At 44.1% G+C, this 13,465-nt stretch overlaps 1 protein-coding gene across 1 annotated transcript in view; it reads left to right on the plus strand.

The window, feature by feature from the left end:
• PRRG2 (proline rich and Gla domain 2) overlaps positions 1-13,465 on the plus strand; it is a 36,850-nt gene that overhangs the window by 20,567 nt on the left and 2,818 nt on the right. Inside the window, exons 4-6 of the mRNA XM_060255605.1 lie at positions 4,516-4,561; positions 6,398-6,524; positions 11,843-11,986. Coding sequence (XP_060111588.1) covers positions 4,516-4,561; positions 6,398-6,524; positions 11,843-11,986 — 317 coding nt within the window. The remainder of the gene's footprint in view (positions 1-4,515; positions 4,562-6,397; positions 6,525-11,842; positions 11,987-13,465) is intronic.

Below are 13,465 nucleotides of genomic sequence, written 5' to 3' on the forward strand. Positions count from 1 at the left end.
TGAGGAGAGTTGGTCTTTTAGCAAGATGGTTCCTTCCAAGGCTTTTTTTTGTAGCAGGAACTCCTTTGCATATTAGCCACACACCCCCTGATGTAGCCAATCCTCCAAGAGCTTACAGGGCTCTTAGTACAGGGCCTACTGTAAGCTCCAGGAGGATTGGCTCCATCAGGGGTGTATGGCCTAACATGTAAAGGAGTTCCTGCTACAAAAAAAGCTACAGTTTATCCCTGCCTTCTAAAGTTGAAAGACTCCAGCAAGCGCTGGCTGTTGAGGGATGGATCTCAGAGGAGTAGCTATGATCAATTCTGTTTTATTTATTAATTTTCTTTCAATGGGGACCGAAAGCAGCTTATTTTGTACTCCTCTTTTATTCCCTCAACAACCCTTGTGAAGTAGGTCAGGTTGAGAGTGTGTGACTGACCCAGGGTCACCCAGCAAGCTTCCATGCCAAAGGGGAGGCTTTGAACCTGGGTCTCCCAGAGAGGTGTCTGGAAAAGTGTGCATGTGCACAAAAGCTTATATCCAGAATTAAACCTGTTGGGCTTAAAGGTGCCATTGGACTCAAACTTCCCCCTATATAATACTGTTGCAGTAAATATTCAAACACAAGAAGTTGCCTTTTACCGAACCAGACCAGCAGTCTGTCAAGGTCAGTCTTGTCTATTCTGATTGGCTATGACTTTCCAGGCAGAAGTCATAGCCAATCAGGCAGAAGTCTTTCAAATCTCCTACTTTCTGATCCTGATACCAGGGACTGAGCCCTGACCTGGATAGCCCAGGAAGGATAGCCTGACCTGACCTTGACTTGGCTAGCCTGATCTGACCTTATTAGATCTCAGAAGCAAAGCAGGGTCAGCCCTGGCTAATATTTGGATGGGAGACCTCCAAGGAATACCAGGGTCATGATGCAGAGGCAGGCAATGGCAAACCACCTTGGAATATCTCTTGCCGGCTGGGGGGGGGGGGGGGGGGGTGTCACCATAAGTCGGCTGCTAGACCAGGTTGCTAGAGGGATGGTCAGTCCAGTTCTTGAGACTTCCTGCATGCAAAGCACGTGTTCTGCCATTGAAACACAGCACAACCTGTGCTGTCATTAGCAATAGTGTACCTTGTGAGATGCAAAATGAATCTGATTCTAGGCTTGCCAATCCCCAGGTCCCAGTGGGGGTTCTCCCGCTTTCCCAGGCTCCTTCCCGCCCCCAGTCAGCTGGCCGGCGAGGGGAAGCCCCACCCCCACAGCCATCATGTGCCTTTCCCCCTCCGGAGGCTTCAGTCTCTACTTGAGAAAGCCTTCCTCTTTGGATGGTGTGTCTGCGTCTTTAAGGCTGAAGGGGAGCGGTTGGGGGGGGGGAGGAGGCAGAACAACATGGCTGTGAAAGGAGCCCAGATCCTCCCTTTGTTGCACAAACCTTGCAGAGGTTGTTTGCATAGCGTGAAGGTAAACTTGAACCTTTGGTTGCCCTGTGTTACTGTGAAAAACTTGAAAGTTCAGCAACTTGTGTGTAGAGGTGCCAATCCCCAGGTGGGGGCAGGGGAGCTCCTGTTTGGAGGCCGTCCGGAGCTTCGGGGTCATCAGAAACCAGGGGGGGGGAGGGAAATGTCTGCTGGACCATAGGGTATAATGGAGAATTAATCCCGGGGTATCTGGAGCTCTGGAGGGGCGGTTTTTTGAGGTAGAGGTACCAGATTTTCAGCGTAGCATCTGATGAGTCTCCTCAAAATGCTCTCCAAGTTTCAAAAAGATTGGACCAGGGGGTCCAATTCTATGAGCTCCCAAATAAAGGTGCCCCTATCCTTCATTATTTCTAATGTAGGGAAGGCATTAAAAAGGTATGTGGTCCCTTTAAATGTGATGGCCAGAACTTCCTTTGGAGTTCAATTGTGCTTGTCACAACTTTGCTTTTGGCTCCACCTTCAAAGTCCCCAGATATTTCTTGAATTGGACTTGGCAACCCTATCTGATGCATATGACAAAGCAGGGGCTCCCCACCCCACCCACCTGTGCAGCCAATGAATAAAGTACTTCAGGAGGCAGTCTTCCTTCCACAGAGGGTTTCTTTTCCCGTGGGCTGTTGCCCTCTGGTGTTCCAAGCTTGAACTGCAAGTAAAGAAAATAAAGCCAGGAATCGAATTTCCTCTAGGGAAGTGGCGGTGCCTGGTCACATGGGATGAGGGATTCCTGGGTTCCGTGGAAGGGGATTGGTTTGCTTGCCACAAAAGCGTGGGTAGAAGCAACTTTCTAGGAAACGGCAATAGGGAAGGAGCCCGGGTAGCGCCCAGCGAAAGGCGATGGGAATTTCCTGATGAAAACATCTCTGATTCATAAGCTCTGGTGCCTTTACACCCCACACCTACGAGAGGGGCTCAGTCCTAAAGATTCCAAGAGCTGGATTCTTCTTCAGAAGTTAGTGGGAGGTGTGGAATTCCCTTTATATAACATGTTGATTGAGGGGGGGGGTTGCTCTCTGGTGTGCTTAGGCTGGCTGGAGAGGAGAATGTTTCTGAACATCTTTTATAATTGTGTATGTGAAGCATAGGATTGGGAAATACCTGGAGATTTTGGGGGCAGAGCCTGAAGAGAGGAGTGGCCTCAGCAGGGTATAGTGACATAGAGTTCACCCTCCAAATCAGCCATTTTCTCCAGGGGAACTGAACTCTTAAGCTGCCTGGAGATCACTTATAATAGCGGGAGATCTCCAGGTACTACCTGGAGGTTGAGAAAAAAAGTAGAAGGCTGTGAAAAATTACTGCTCAAAGAACAATTGCAACTCATGTAACACAACTTAATACAAGAATTACACACTTTCCACAAACATATCAGTGGTTAATCGCGCTGCAATATACTGAGTATTTTTGTTAACAGCGTTTAAAGGGAAAACACAATCAAGTTTTTAACAACAACACTTCTCAGAAAAACATGCCAGGTTTGAACAACAATTACTTCTGTATGCCGCATGCAAAGTTTGCAGTATACTCGACCAACAAAGACAACAGCCCTTGAATTAAGCGCAGGCCTAGAAGAATGAATCAAAGGTTATTTTTCTGTTGATTGTACGTACCGTATATATAGATCCAATAACGTGGTAACATGCTTCCTAGATTTTCTTATCTTTGTGTGTTTAGAATGTCTTATTCTTTGACCACGTGATTATGTTTCTGGAACCAAGGCTCGTAGCATTATAAGGAAATGAATTCCAACATTTGCACAGGCAAAATGGTTCGCCTACCTGGAGGTTGGCAACCTTAGTAAAGTGCCATCGAGTTGCAGCCGACATATGGTGACTCCAGCAAGGCAAATGAGAGGCGGAAGTGTTTTTGCCATTGTCTTTCTCCATCAGCAGAGTCTTCCTTGGTGGTCTCCCATCCAAGTATCGGCCCCGCTTAGCTTCCAAGATCTGAAGATCAAGCTGTTCTGTGTTGCTTTCCCTCCCACCTTTTATAATTAAAGAGCCAAAATTCAGAGTAACCGTCAGTGTAAGAAAGCCTGTTTACATCACTGTGAAGGCCCAAGTTAACTTTGCTGACACTATGACTAATAATCCATAAACCTTCCGCAGCCCAAATACCAGATGTAGGTTTCCGAGCACATGTAGTGAAGCAGGGAAAGACACGTGTTGATGTGGTCTTATTCACACAACATGGTGATGGTGCAAATCCAGAGGATGGCACTATAAATACACAATCTTTATGCAAGGACCACTGGACTGAAATGTTCTGCTGCTTTAGATCAAGATGGCTACCCAGCTGAATATTAGTATGCAAATGTATGTACACTTTTTCAGGAAGAAGTCCCATTTTACAATGGGGAAATTGCTTCGGAGTAAAAAGCAGGATGCAGGACCATGTTGCTAGAGGGATGGTCAGTCCAGCTCTCAGTCATGGGTTCTCCTGAGGGTTGTCAGGACCAAGAACCGAAATTCCTAGATTTTATTGCAGGAAAACTAGGTTTAGTAAGTTAGAATTGGATGGGAAAGATTCTGAGAAAGGGACTCTATTCCTCTTGTGTATGGCTGCCACCTTTTGAACCACCCTTGCTAGTCATCCCTTTGAAAGCTGTTGGAGCAGCAGCAGTCAGCCACAAATGTGAATACATCATATGTGGTTTTCTGCACATCAAGCCCCTGGGTCAGGCTGGGTTTTTGGCAACTCCCATGCAGTGAGGACAAATATTTGATGGCTGTCCCAGGAGCTCAAGGCCTGAATATCAAAACGAGCATATGAAGCTGCCTTATACTGATTCAGACCCTCGGTCCATCAAAGTCAATATTGTCTACTCAGACTGGCAGTGGCTCTCCAGGGTCTCAAGCTGAGATTTTTCACGCCCACTTGCCTGGACCCTTTTTAGTTGGAGATGATGGGGATTGAACCTGGGACCTTCTGCTTACCAAGCAGGTGCTCTACCACTCAGCCACCATCCCTCCCTAAATGGAGCTAAAGCTGTTCGTTCCCATTATGCCATGTTAACATTGCTTCCTCTGTTTCTTTCTTTCTCTCTCTTCGCCTTTTCTTCTGCAGAATGAATTCTGGAAAAGCTACAAACACAATGGGATAGGAGGCGCAAGTGAGTATCAGGGTACAAAATGGCTGCTGAGCCTCATAGCTGTTTTTCTTATTCCCTCTCTGCACACCCTGTTCTGTTTCCTAAGATCTTTTATTTTGTGGGAGAGGGGATACAATTTGGAGGGAGGAGCCAAAGGAACCAGATCCACTTTTAGTTTAAAAAAACAAACAAACTCCAAGATTACAATAAGCCCTCTTCACTCTCCCCGTTCCTGACCAGAGAACTCTGCAAGATGGAATATGGTTGTTCTTTTTTATTTAAAAGTAACCCTAGTCCATTTTCCCAGGCTGTTTCAGTAGAGCCTGGGGGCAAATAACCCCTTTGAATTTCCTTCCTCAGTCTTCATCAGGGCTTTTTTGGTAGCAGGAACTCCTTTGCATATTAGGCCACACACCCCTGATGTAGCCAGTCCTCCAAGAGCTTACGGGGCTCTTAGTAAAGGGCCTCCTGTAAATTCCAGGAGGATTGGCTACATCGGTTGTGTGTGGCCTAATATGCAAAGGAGTTCCTGCTACAGAAAAGGCGCTGGTGTTTATAATAATTAAGAAGGCAAAGGCAGACATGCTGGAATTTCATTTGAACTGCAGGCTGCAGCCTATCAGTTTTTAGATTCAGAACTTAGAAGATATTGGATTTATATCCCGCCCTCCACTCCAAAGAGTCTCAGAGCGGCTCACAATCTCCTTTCCCTTCCTCCCCCACAACAGACACCCTGTGAGGTGGGTGGGGCTGAGAGGGCTCTCACAGCAGCTGCCGTTTCAAGGACAACCTCTGCCAGAGCTATGGTTGACCCAAGGCCATTCCAGTAGGTGCAAGTGGAGGAGTGGGGAATCAAACCCGGTTCTCCCAGATAAGAGTCCGCACACTTAACCACTGCTTATTTTCAGTCCCAGTCTCAAGCTGAGCTCTGGAACATAGGAAACAATAATGCAAGTGAAGGGGCTTTTAAGCATGCACATAGTATCTCCCCCTTTATCCCTGAAGAACCACAACTGGCCTCTATATGTTTAAAATAGGAGGAAAAGAGGCCCACACACTGCAGGTTTGTGCCGCTTCTTGCAACCTTAGACCTGCCATTACAACCAGATGTCTTGTACTTCAAGAGCCGGCTACCCCTAATTTCTTCTGTAGGGTCCCTCTGAATCATAGAAACGATAGCCCCCCTTAAGGTGCACATCCCTACCGGTCTATCAAGTTCAGTATCATCTACTGTTGCTACAGTGGTTCTCCGGGGTCTTGCGTAGGGCGTCACCTGCTACCTGATCCTTTCAACTGGAGATGCCGGCGATTGAACCTGGAACCTTCTGCATGCAAAGCAAATGCTCATCTGCTGAACTACATCCCTTCCAAGGCACCTGAGTAGAAGTTCCTATTGGAACATTTTGCAAAGGCAGGCAGATGCTACTATCTCGGATGACACCTGTGCCCTGCTGAACTTCCTTAGTTTCCGCAGGGTATGCAAAGCTGAATTATTTAAAGGTAAAGGTAGTACCCTGTGCAAGCACCAGTCGTTTTCAACTCTGGGGTGACGTTGCTTTCACAATGTTTTCATGGCAGACTTTTTACGAGGTGGTTTGCCATTGAATTATTTAGGTTGGCACTAACTATGGTATGTGTTTGGGCTGTTTTGATAGTACTTAGGTAATAGCACATATTTTACTATGTTAAATATTTGTTATACTTTTTTATGTTGTTCTTTACCTTACTGGTTTTGTGTTGTTTTTTCCCCTTATTGGTTTAATGTTGTAAGTTGGCACGAGACCTTTTGGTGAGTGCCAACTAAAAAAACCTAATAACCAATAAATAAATATTTACTCTTTCTCAATTCCTCCACAGAGCAGCCAGGTGTGGATGTGGCTGGCTTGATAGCAGGTCTCATAGCAGCCTTGGTCTCTTCAGTCATGTTTGTGATTGTGGCGATGTATTGTTTCAAATACCGAGTGAAGCAGAGGATCCGATCCAGGTATGGGTGAAGGTTTCTGGGAAGCGGCTTTATTTTTTTTCCAATTTAAATTTTATTCAATTTTTTAAACTTAACTGACATAACAAACATAAGGGGTTTCATTCCAAGCATTACAAACAATTAGTGTTAGAGAGATCAACCTATGTATCCATAAGCCAACATTTAATAAAGTTACAAGGGAAGTTACATATTAATATATTGATGACTCCATCTTTACCAAATTTACATTTTAGGTTTCCTGAATAATTAATGAAAAGCTAATGATCCTTTAATATCAGTATTTAAACTGCAGATAAGAGATAGAATAAACACATTTATGTAATACTGATAAGGAATAAAATAAACTCATTTATGTAAACAACCATATATTATAATCTGATCGATTTGGCAGAACATTGCTGGATTTAAGAAAACCAATAACTGGATCCCAATAGTATTGCATATAGTTAGTTTTTGATAGTAAAGAATCTCCTAAAAAGAATACATTTTGAGTAATTTGAGACATAATGAAAGTTTTCCAAATTCTATCATACGATGTTTCGAGTGTAAGTTTAGCTGAATCTTTCCAGCAAGAGGCAATGGTATGTCTGGCAGCAACTAGTAACTGGGAAATAAAATCTCTTTTGGATTTTAGAAGAAGAAGAAGATATTGGATTTATATCCCGCCCTCCACTCCGAAGAGTCTCAGAGCGGCTCACAATCTCCTTTACCTTCCTCCCCACAACAGACACCCTGTGAGGTGGGTGGGGCTGGAGAGGGCTCTCACAGCAGCTTCCCTTTCAAGGACAACCCCTGCCAGAGCTATGGCTGACCCAAGGCCATGCCAGCAGGTGCAAGTGGAGGAGTGGGGAATCAAACCCGGTTCTCCCAGATAAGAGACTGCACACTTAACCACTACACCAAACTGGCTCTCCATTTTAGCATCGAGGTAGGAAGCTGCTTTAATATACAAAGATACTATTGTTTTAAAGACAGATAGCATGATACTATACCACGCCAAAAGAAAGATACCTGTGAATTTGACAGAAGAGTGGTGAGTGAAACTGTGTTTCAGGCACCATTATAAGCATATTGTGTTTGTGCCACATCTTTAACAAAACTAACAGCAATGGCCAGCAGAAATACTCATGATGCACCTGAGGGTGTGCTGTGATTCTTGCTGTACTGTTAGAAAGGCATTGTCTTGGTTTATACAGGCAACAGAACGAGGCCCAGTTCACACATAGAGGTGAAAGAGGTGGTAGAATGGTTTTACCACCACTTCAGGCTCCTGTCAGATAATGTTTTAGAATCTCCTGTGTTTAAAAACTCCCTATAACTAGAAAACCAGCAGAGCACTCAAAGACAGGGAATTAATTAGTTATCCTTGCCATGTTAGCTTTCTGATTACATGAAGCTTTACTTTTTTTTGTAAGTGAACATCCAGTGACACATTCTCTCTGTGATCTGAACTGGTATAGTCCATTCTGTCACCTCAGTTTTCTTCTTCTTTTTTTTTAAATATAATTTTTATTTTAAAAACTAAATCAACAATAACAATAATTATAACGCATTTACATACGAAGAGCAAACAAACAAACAAATAAAACAGTACAAATACATAGTCTATAGATTAATACAGAGTGTTATCTATTATCAAAACTTTTTTGAAAGACTGCTCTGTCGTATGATAAAACTCCCCAAATATAGACAATGAACACACTGAAGGGCCCTTCACCACCTATATCTCTGGAAGAAGAGTTTTCCTATTTTAACACATCTGAGTTTGTTGGGTTTTTGTACGGAAGCCCTGCCTGCAGTCTGAACTGGTGCATTTTGCTACCTTTGCTGCAGGTGCGGAGAAGGCCATTGCACAGTTAACCCTCTTACACACACGTGCACTAGGGTACTGTAGCGATACAAAAAGAATAGTCCCTGCTTGGTAGTGGGGGAAGGCAAAGCTTTGTAGCTTAGATACAAGTCTTCATGCAGTCTTCAGTATTTAAAATTAATTCACTGGTATCTTTTTTTTGGTGTGGTAAAGCATCATACTATCTGTCTTTAAAACAATAATATCTTTGCATAATAATATCCTTGTATAAAGATATTATACAACTTTGTGTAAAGTTGTCTCTCATGTTATGTCGAAGATCATGTATTGATATATAGTGTGAGTCTATAATACTTTTTTTGCCATCAAGTCGCAGCTGACTTATGGCGACCACATGGGGTTTTCAAGACAAGAGATGTTTCAGAGGCCGCTTGCCGTTGCCTGCCTCTGATCATGACCTGGTGCTGAGAGCGGATTGTGGTGGTAGAAAGTGCTGTCAAGTCAAAGCTGACTTACTGCAATCCTGGAGGGTTTTCGAGGCAGAAGATGATTGGAGGTGGTTTGCCATTGCCTGCCTCGGTGTCATAACCCTGATATTCCTTGGAGGTCTCCCATTCCTTGGAGGTCTCCCACCCAAACTGATTGTGCTAGCCTGGGCTATCCAGGTCAGGGCAAGAGTGGATTACAAAAACTCAAGTTGGTGCAGCAAAAACAAGATGATGCACAGCTTTCTTCTTAGCAAAAAATAATGGGAAGAGTCCACAAATTTCAGTCTAAAGGAGAAGTAACTAGGTGAAGTTATGACTGTGCCCATTTGTGTGTGTGTGTTGGGGGAGGGTCATTTACAGATCAGAGGCGGCAGACTGTGTGTGGCTGGAAAATGCTACATCTTCTTTGAGACCAGTAGGTGAGACAAATAGTATGAAAACTCCAGCTGAGGCCAGGTTCAGACGTTGCACAATGCCATAGTTTATTTTTCCCCTGGGGATTTTGTAAAACCAGGATTCATTTTGCAGAAGAGCGTTCAAATTGCCTCAACAAATGCTGGTTTTGTTGTCCTTGCTGTTCCCTTTGTTGAGACCTGGCTGGTATCCCAGCCTGCATTGCAGAGAGAATGGCACAAGGGAACAAACTAGGGGGTCTGCGTTTGTACATGAAAAACTATCTTTTAAAGAATGTGGTTAATAAACCACCTTCAAACTATGGTTTTAGATCCTCATTTGACATGCCCTAATTAGCTATAGTTAGTGGAGTGGCCCATATTTGGACAATTATTCTAACCAAAGTTTAATTAAACACTGGTTTTGAACCAAGCCTGTATCTACTTAACAGGTACCGTAACTGTTTTCCTTACTGTGTGAACCAGTTGTTAATGTGTACTATTAACTCTACCTCATAAATATACCATCCTATAATGACAACACTGGTAGAATATTACCTTTTTTGCTTTGGCTCTTATCAGCATTGTATGAACAGATATTCTGTACTCTGGACAAAAAAAAATCCTTTTGTTTATATGCTACTCTATCTCAGTTAATACACGTAACAACTGTGTGGGATAGGTTAAGGTGAGTGATGTTTACCACATAAAAACAGGTGTGAGAAGCCATTTCTGTCAATTGAGGGGACCCACTCAGCCTCCTGAGACTTTGGGGGAACCAGGTTTAGTTAAAACTATATACCTTTCCCTCAGATACCTGGTGTTCTAAAGGTAGTGAGTATCTAGACTTTGGGTTCATTGCTGTGAGGTAAGTCTTGTGGTGCACAAGTGGAACATGGAGCTCGCTGAGGCAGGAATTATATAATTAACAACAAAGAAGATTCCTTTATTTACAACTAGGTTTCAAGGAACAGATCAGCAGCTCAAGTCTCCAGATAGACACAAGAGAAACCTGGCTGAGGCACGTTAATTTAGAGAGCAGTTTTAATTTTCTTGAATACTTTCAAGCACAAACAGGCTTTTACCAATTTTCCACTAGGTTGGATCCTCTTTCATACAGGATTCCACCCACACCAGCCTGCCCTTTCCCAAGAGTCAAACTAAATGGCACAAGATCTGCTCATTGCCAGAGACAGGCCTAACAATTGGGTATTCTATTCTCTGTCAGAAGTTGAGCCAAACCCCTCTGCAACACAACCAAGCAGATCTGCTCTTCACTCTGAGCCAGACCTGTGCTCTCACTGCTTTCTCCCTGAGGCAGAACTGCACTGCACTCCTGCTGTGTTTCCCTCTGACATTCCATCCCCTTTTCAATGTAGTGCTCCCATATAGGCTCAAGCCAGTGACCCCTTTTGCTTTCAAAATAAGACAACCTTCTGTTCATCACAACAGGTTCTGTGGTTTCCCTGTTGCTGCTGCAGCTGCTGATACAAGACAGTGGCGATAGAGCTTCTACAAGGCAGGTTTCCCTGCATTTTCCAAGGTCCACTTCCCCCAGTCATTTCCCCTGCCACCAGAAAGTGTTTGAAAACTGGCAATCGACATGTTGTAGCAATATAGCCAGGGCTTTTTTTCTGGGGGGATATGGTGGAACGGAGTTCCAAAACCTCTTTGTGGAAACAAAATTCTCAAAAAAAAAAAAGCTTGAAAATTCATGAGGGTCACATGCATGTTTCTCCTTCATTTGCCTTTTGAGATTTCCGGCAACTCTTTTTCTAGGGAAAAAAGCCCGGGGTATAAAATTATTTGTCAGGTTCTTCAAATCCCTAGCTTTCATTTTTTTAAAACTGCCAAATCTCTAGCCACTTTCATTGCTAAAATGTGCCTTTCCCTTTACATCTCTGCAATGAAAGACGCTGGAAACTTACTTTTGAAAAATGAAAGCTGGGAATTCAGAGAACCTGACAAAATAGATCATTATAGCAATATGCCAGTGCTCAATTTTTTGAAAGTCTTCCAATGCCTGGATGGGTGGTGGGTTCTGTGGTGGATTGGGTGGGGAAAATTGCACTGATGTGAGTGGAACTGGGCAGATCCAGGCTCCCCATCCCCATGAGGCCACCCCCATTTTGGTGTGGTCTTCCAAAACATCACAGCGAATCAGATTTGGGAAAAACTAAGTGGAGCACAGAAGCACCATGAGGCTTTGTGGAAGCATGAAATAAACTCTGGATCCCCACAACCTCCAAGCTGGGGCAAACAACTCATGGGTAAATGACCATCCTGGCTGCACCCCTTTAGTGCTGAAAGGATGGTTGAGTCCCACGGAACAGCCTTCTCCGGTTAAAATGCACAAGTGAATGAGCAGTGAAGTCATGACTTGAAGGACTCTGGCTCTGAATCATCTAGTCTTAAGAGGATCTGACTCCCTGGGGCTAAAATCATTAACTGTCCCTAATATAAATTATTCCTTTGTGTCCAAATTTGCTTTTCAAGCAACAGGCAAAAACCTGTTTGGAAGTTGACGTTTCCAAAGTTCTTTAGCTGGGTTTGCAAGCAATCAAAGTCTGGCAAGAGTCGTTTGTTGGATGTTCCAGCTTTCCTGATTGCTCTCCATTTCCCCAACAGGACTCATGATAACAGCTACCCCGAGGTACCCTTGGCTTGTTTTAGTGAAGCGCCAAAGCCAGAGGACGCACCTGGACTTCCGTCCTATGAGCAGGTGATGGCATCTTCTGGTGTGCACGATGCACCTCCCCCACCTTACAACAGGTATGATGATGGTGGAGCGATACTCCCTCTAAGCTGTGGAGTCTTGTGAGCAAAGATTCTACTTTGTGAGCTACTGGCATTAAAGTTATGAACTACTGCTTAAATTAGTTTGCTCTGGGACCATTTTTCCTGAGCTAAGTAAAAAATGTGTGAGCCTGAGGCTAAAAAACTGTGAGCTAGCTCATACTAACTCAGCTTAGGGGGAACACTGCTGTGGAGTCCTAGCCCAGAAGCATCCAGAGATTCCTAGTCAGATAATGATTCGCAGGCAGGATCAAGGGATCGATTAGTAGAGAGGTAAGCAAAGCAATCCAAAGCTGAGGGAAGGAGGAGCCAGGGAATGAACCAGAAGAGAAGAGCAAAAGATCCCTCATCTCTGTTTGCTGTTTTGAAATGGCATAACCCACCTCCCAGGATGGTTGTGATAATACAGATGGAGTAATACCATGTATGCTGTCCTGAGGTCTGTAGAAGAAAAGCAGGAGGCAACAGTCATTTGGGCAGTGATAAATGAGAGAGGATGCTTGGTAGTTATGGCAGCCTTGAGTGGAGATACAGCACTTAACTTGGTACTCCACGTTGGCTCTGGCTCTTATCCCAAGAATCACAGCTTTTATCTTTCTTTATGCGTTCAAGTACCTAAGTCAAAAGCTCCACAGCACTGCCTGTTAAATGTTTAAGGATGCAGAAACACAAGTAGTAGTGCAGAAGATGACCTGTGAGGTCATAGCTGAACTGAGGGCCTATCGACACGTCCTTCCATCCCTCCCAGAACCCTGCCTTCCGCCTCCGCCCTGGCCTTGCTGACCAGACACGCTCTGGGAGTTCCATACTTGGAACTCCCAGAGCATGTTTGGTCAACAGGATTTAGATGAGAGACCATGAAGATTTGACAACTTTTGCAGCTAGCAAGGGATGTATCTGGTAAGAGTGTGACTCTCGTCTTTCACTTTGCCATCAGGAAACAAGGCTGTTGTGGTTATGCTTTCATTTTGGAGGCAGCCATGAGCTTGCTCAACAGGAAGAGATCCACATTCCATCTAGAGTGGATGCCTGTTGCATTTAGCAAAGGAGGTCCTGATCAAAGGGGCTTGTTTTCATGGCTCTGTTTCCCATGGCAGACTCCAGGCATACTCTAACTTCCTACCTGTGTTCCCTCTAAGCTGCAGAGTCTTGTGAGCAAAAAAATCTGCTTTGTGAACTACTGGCATTAAAGTTGTGAGCTACTGCATAAATTATCGTGCTCTGGGACCATTTTTCCTGAGCTAAGACAAAAATGTGCGAGCTGGAAGGCTAAAAATCTGTGAGCTACCTCATGCTAACTCAGCTTAGAGGGAACACTGGTTGCAGTGCGCTGGTTGAAATCCAGGCATAGGATGATACAAAGTTATTTCTTTGCTTATGAGGTCACTGTGAAAGGAAGACCTATGTAGATAAGATGGTTGTGAGAATAAGACTGGAGTTTGAAATCCCACCTTC

Source organism: Heteronotia binoei, chromosome 15 (assembly GCF_032191835.1).
Source record: "Heteronotia binoei isolate CCM8104 ecotype False Entrance Well chromosome 15, APGP_CSIRO_Hbin_v1, whole genome shotgun sequence".
In the NCBI taxonomy this organism is placed as follows: Eukaryota; Metazoa; Chordata; class Lepidosauria; order Squamata; family Gekkonidae; genus Heteronotia; species Heteronotia binoei.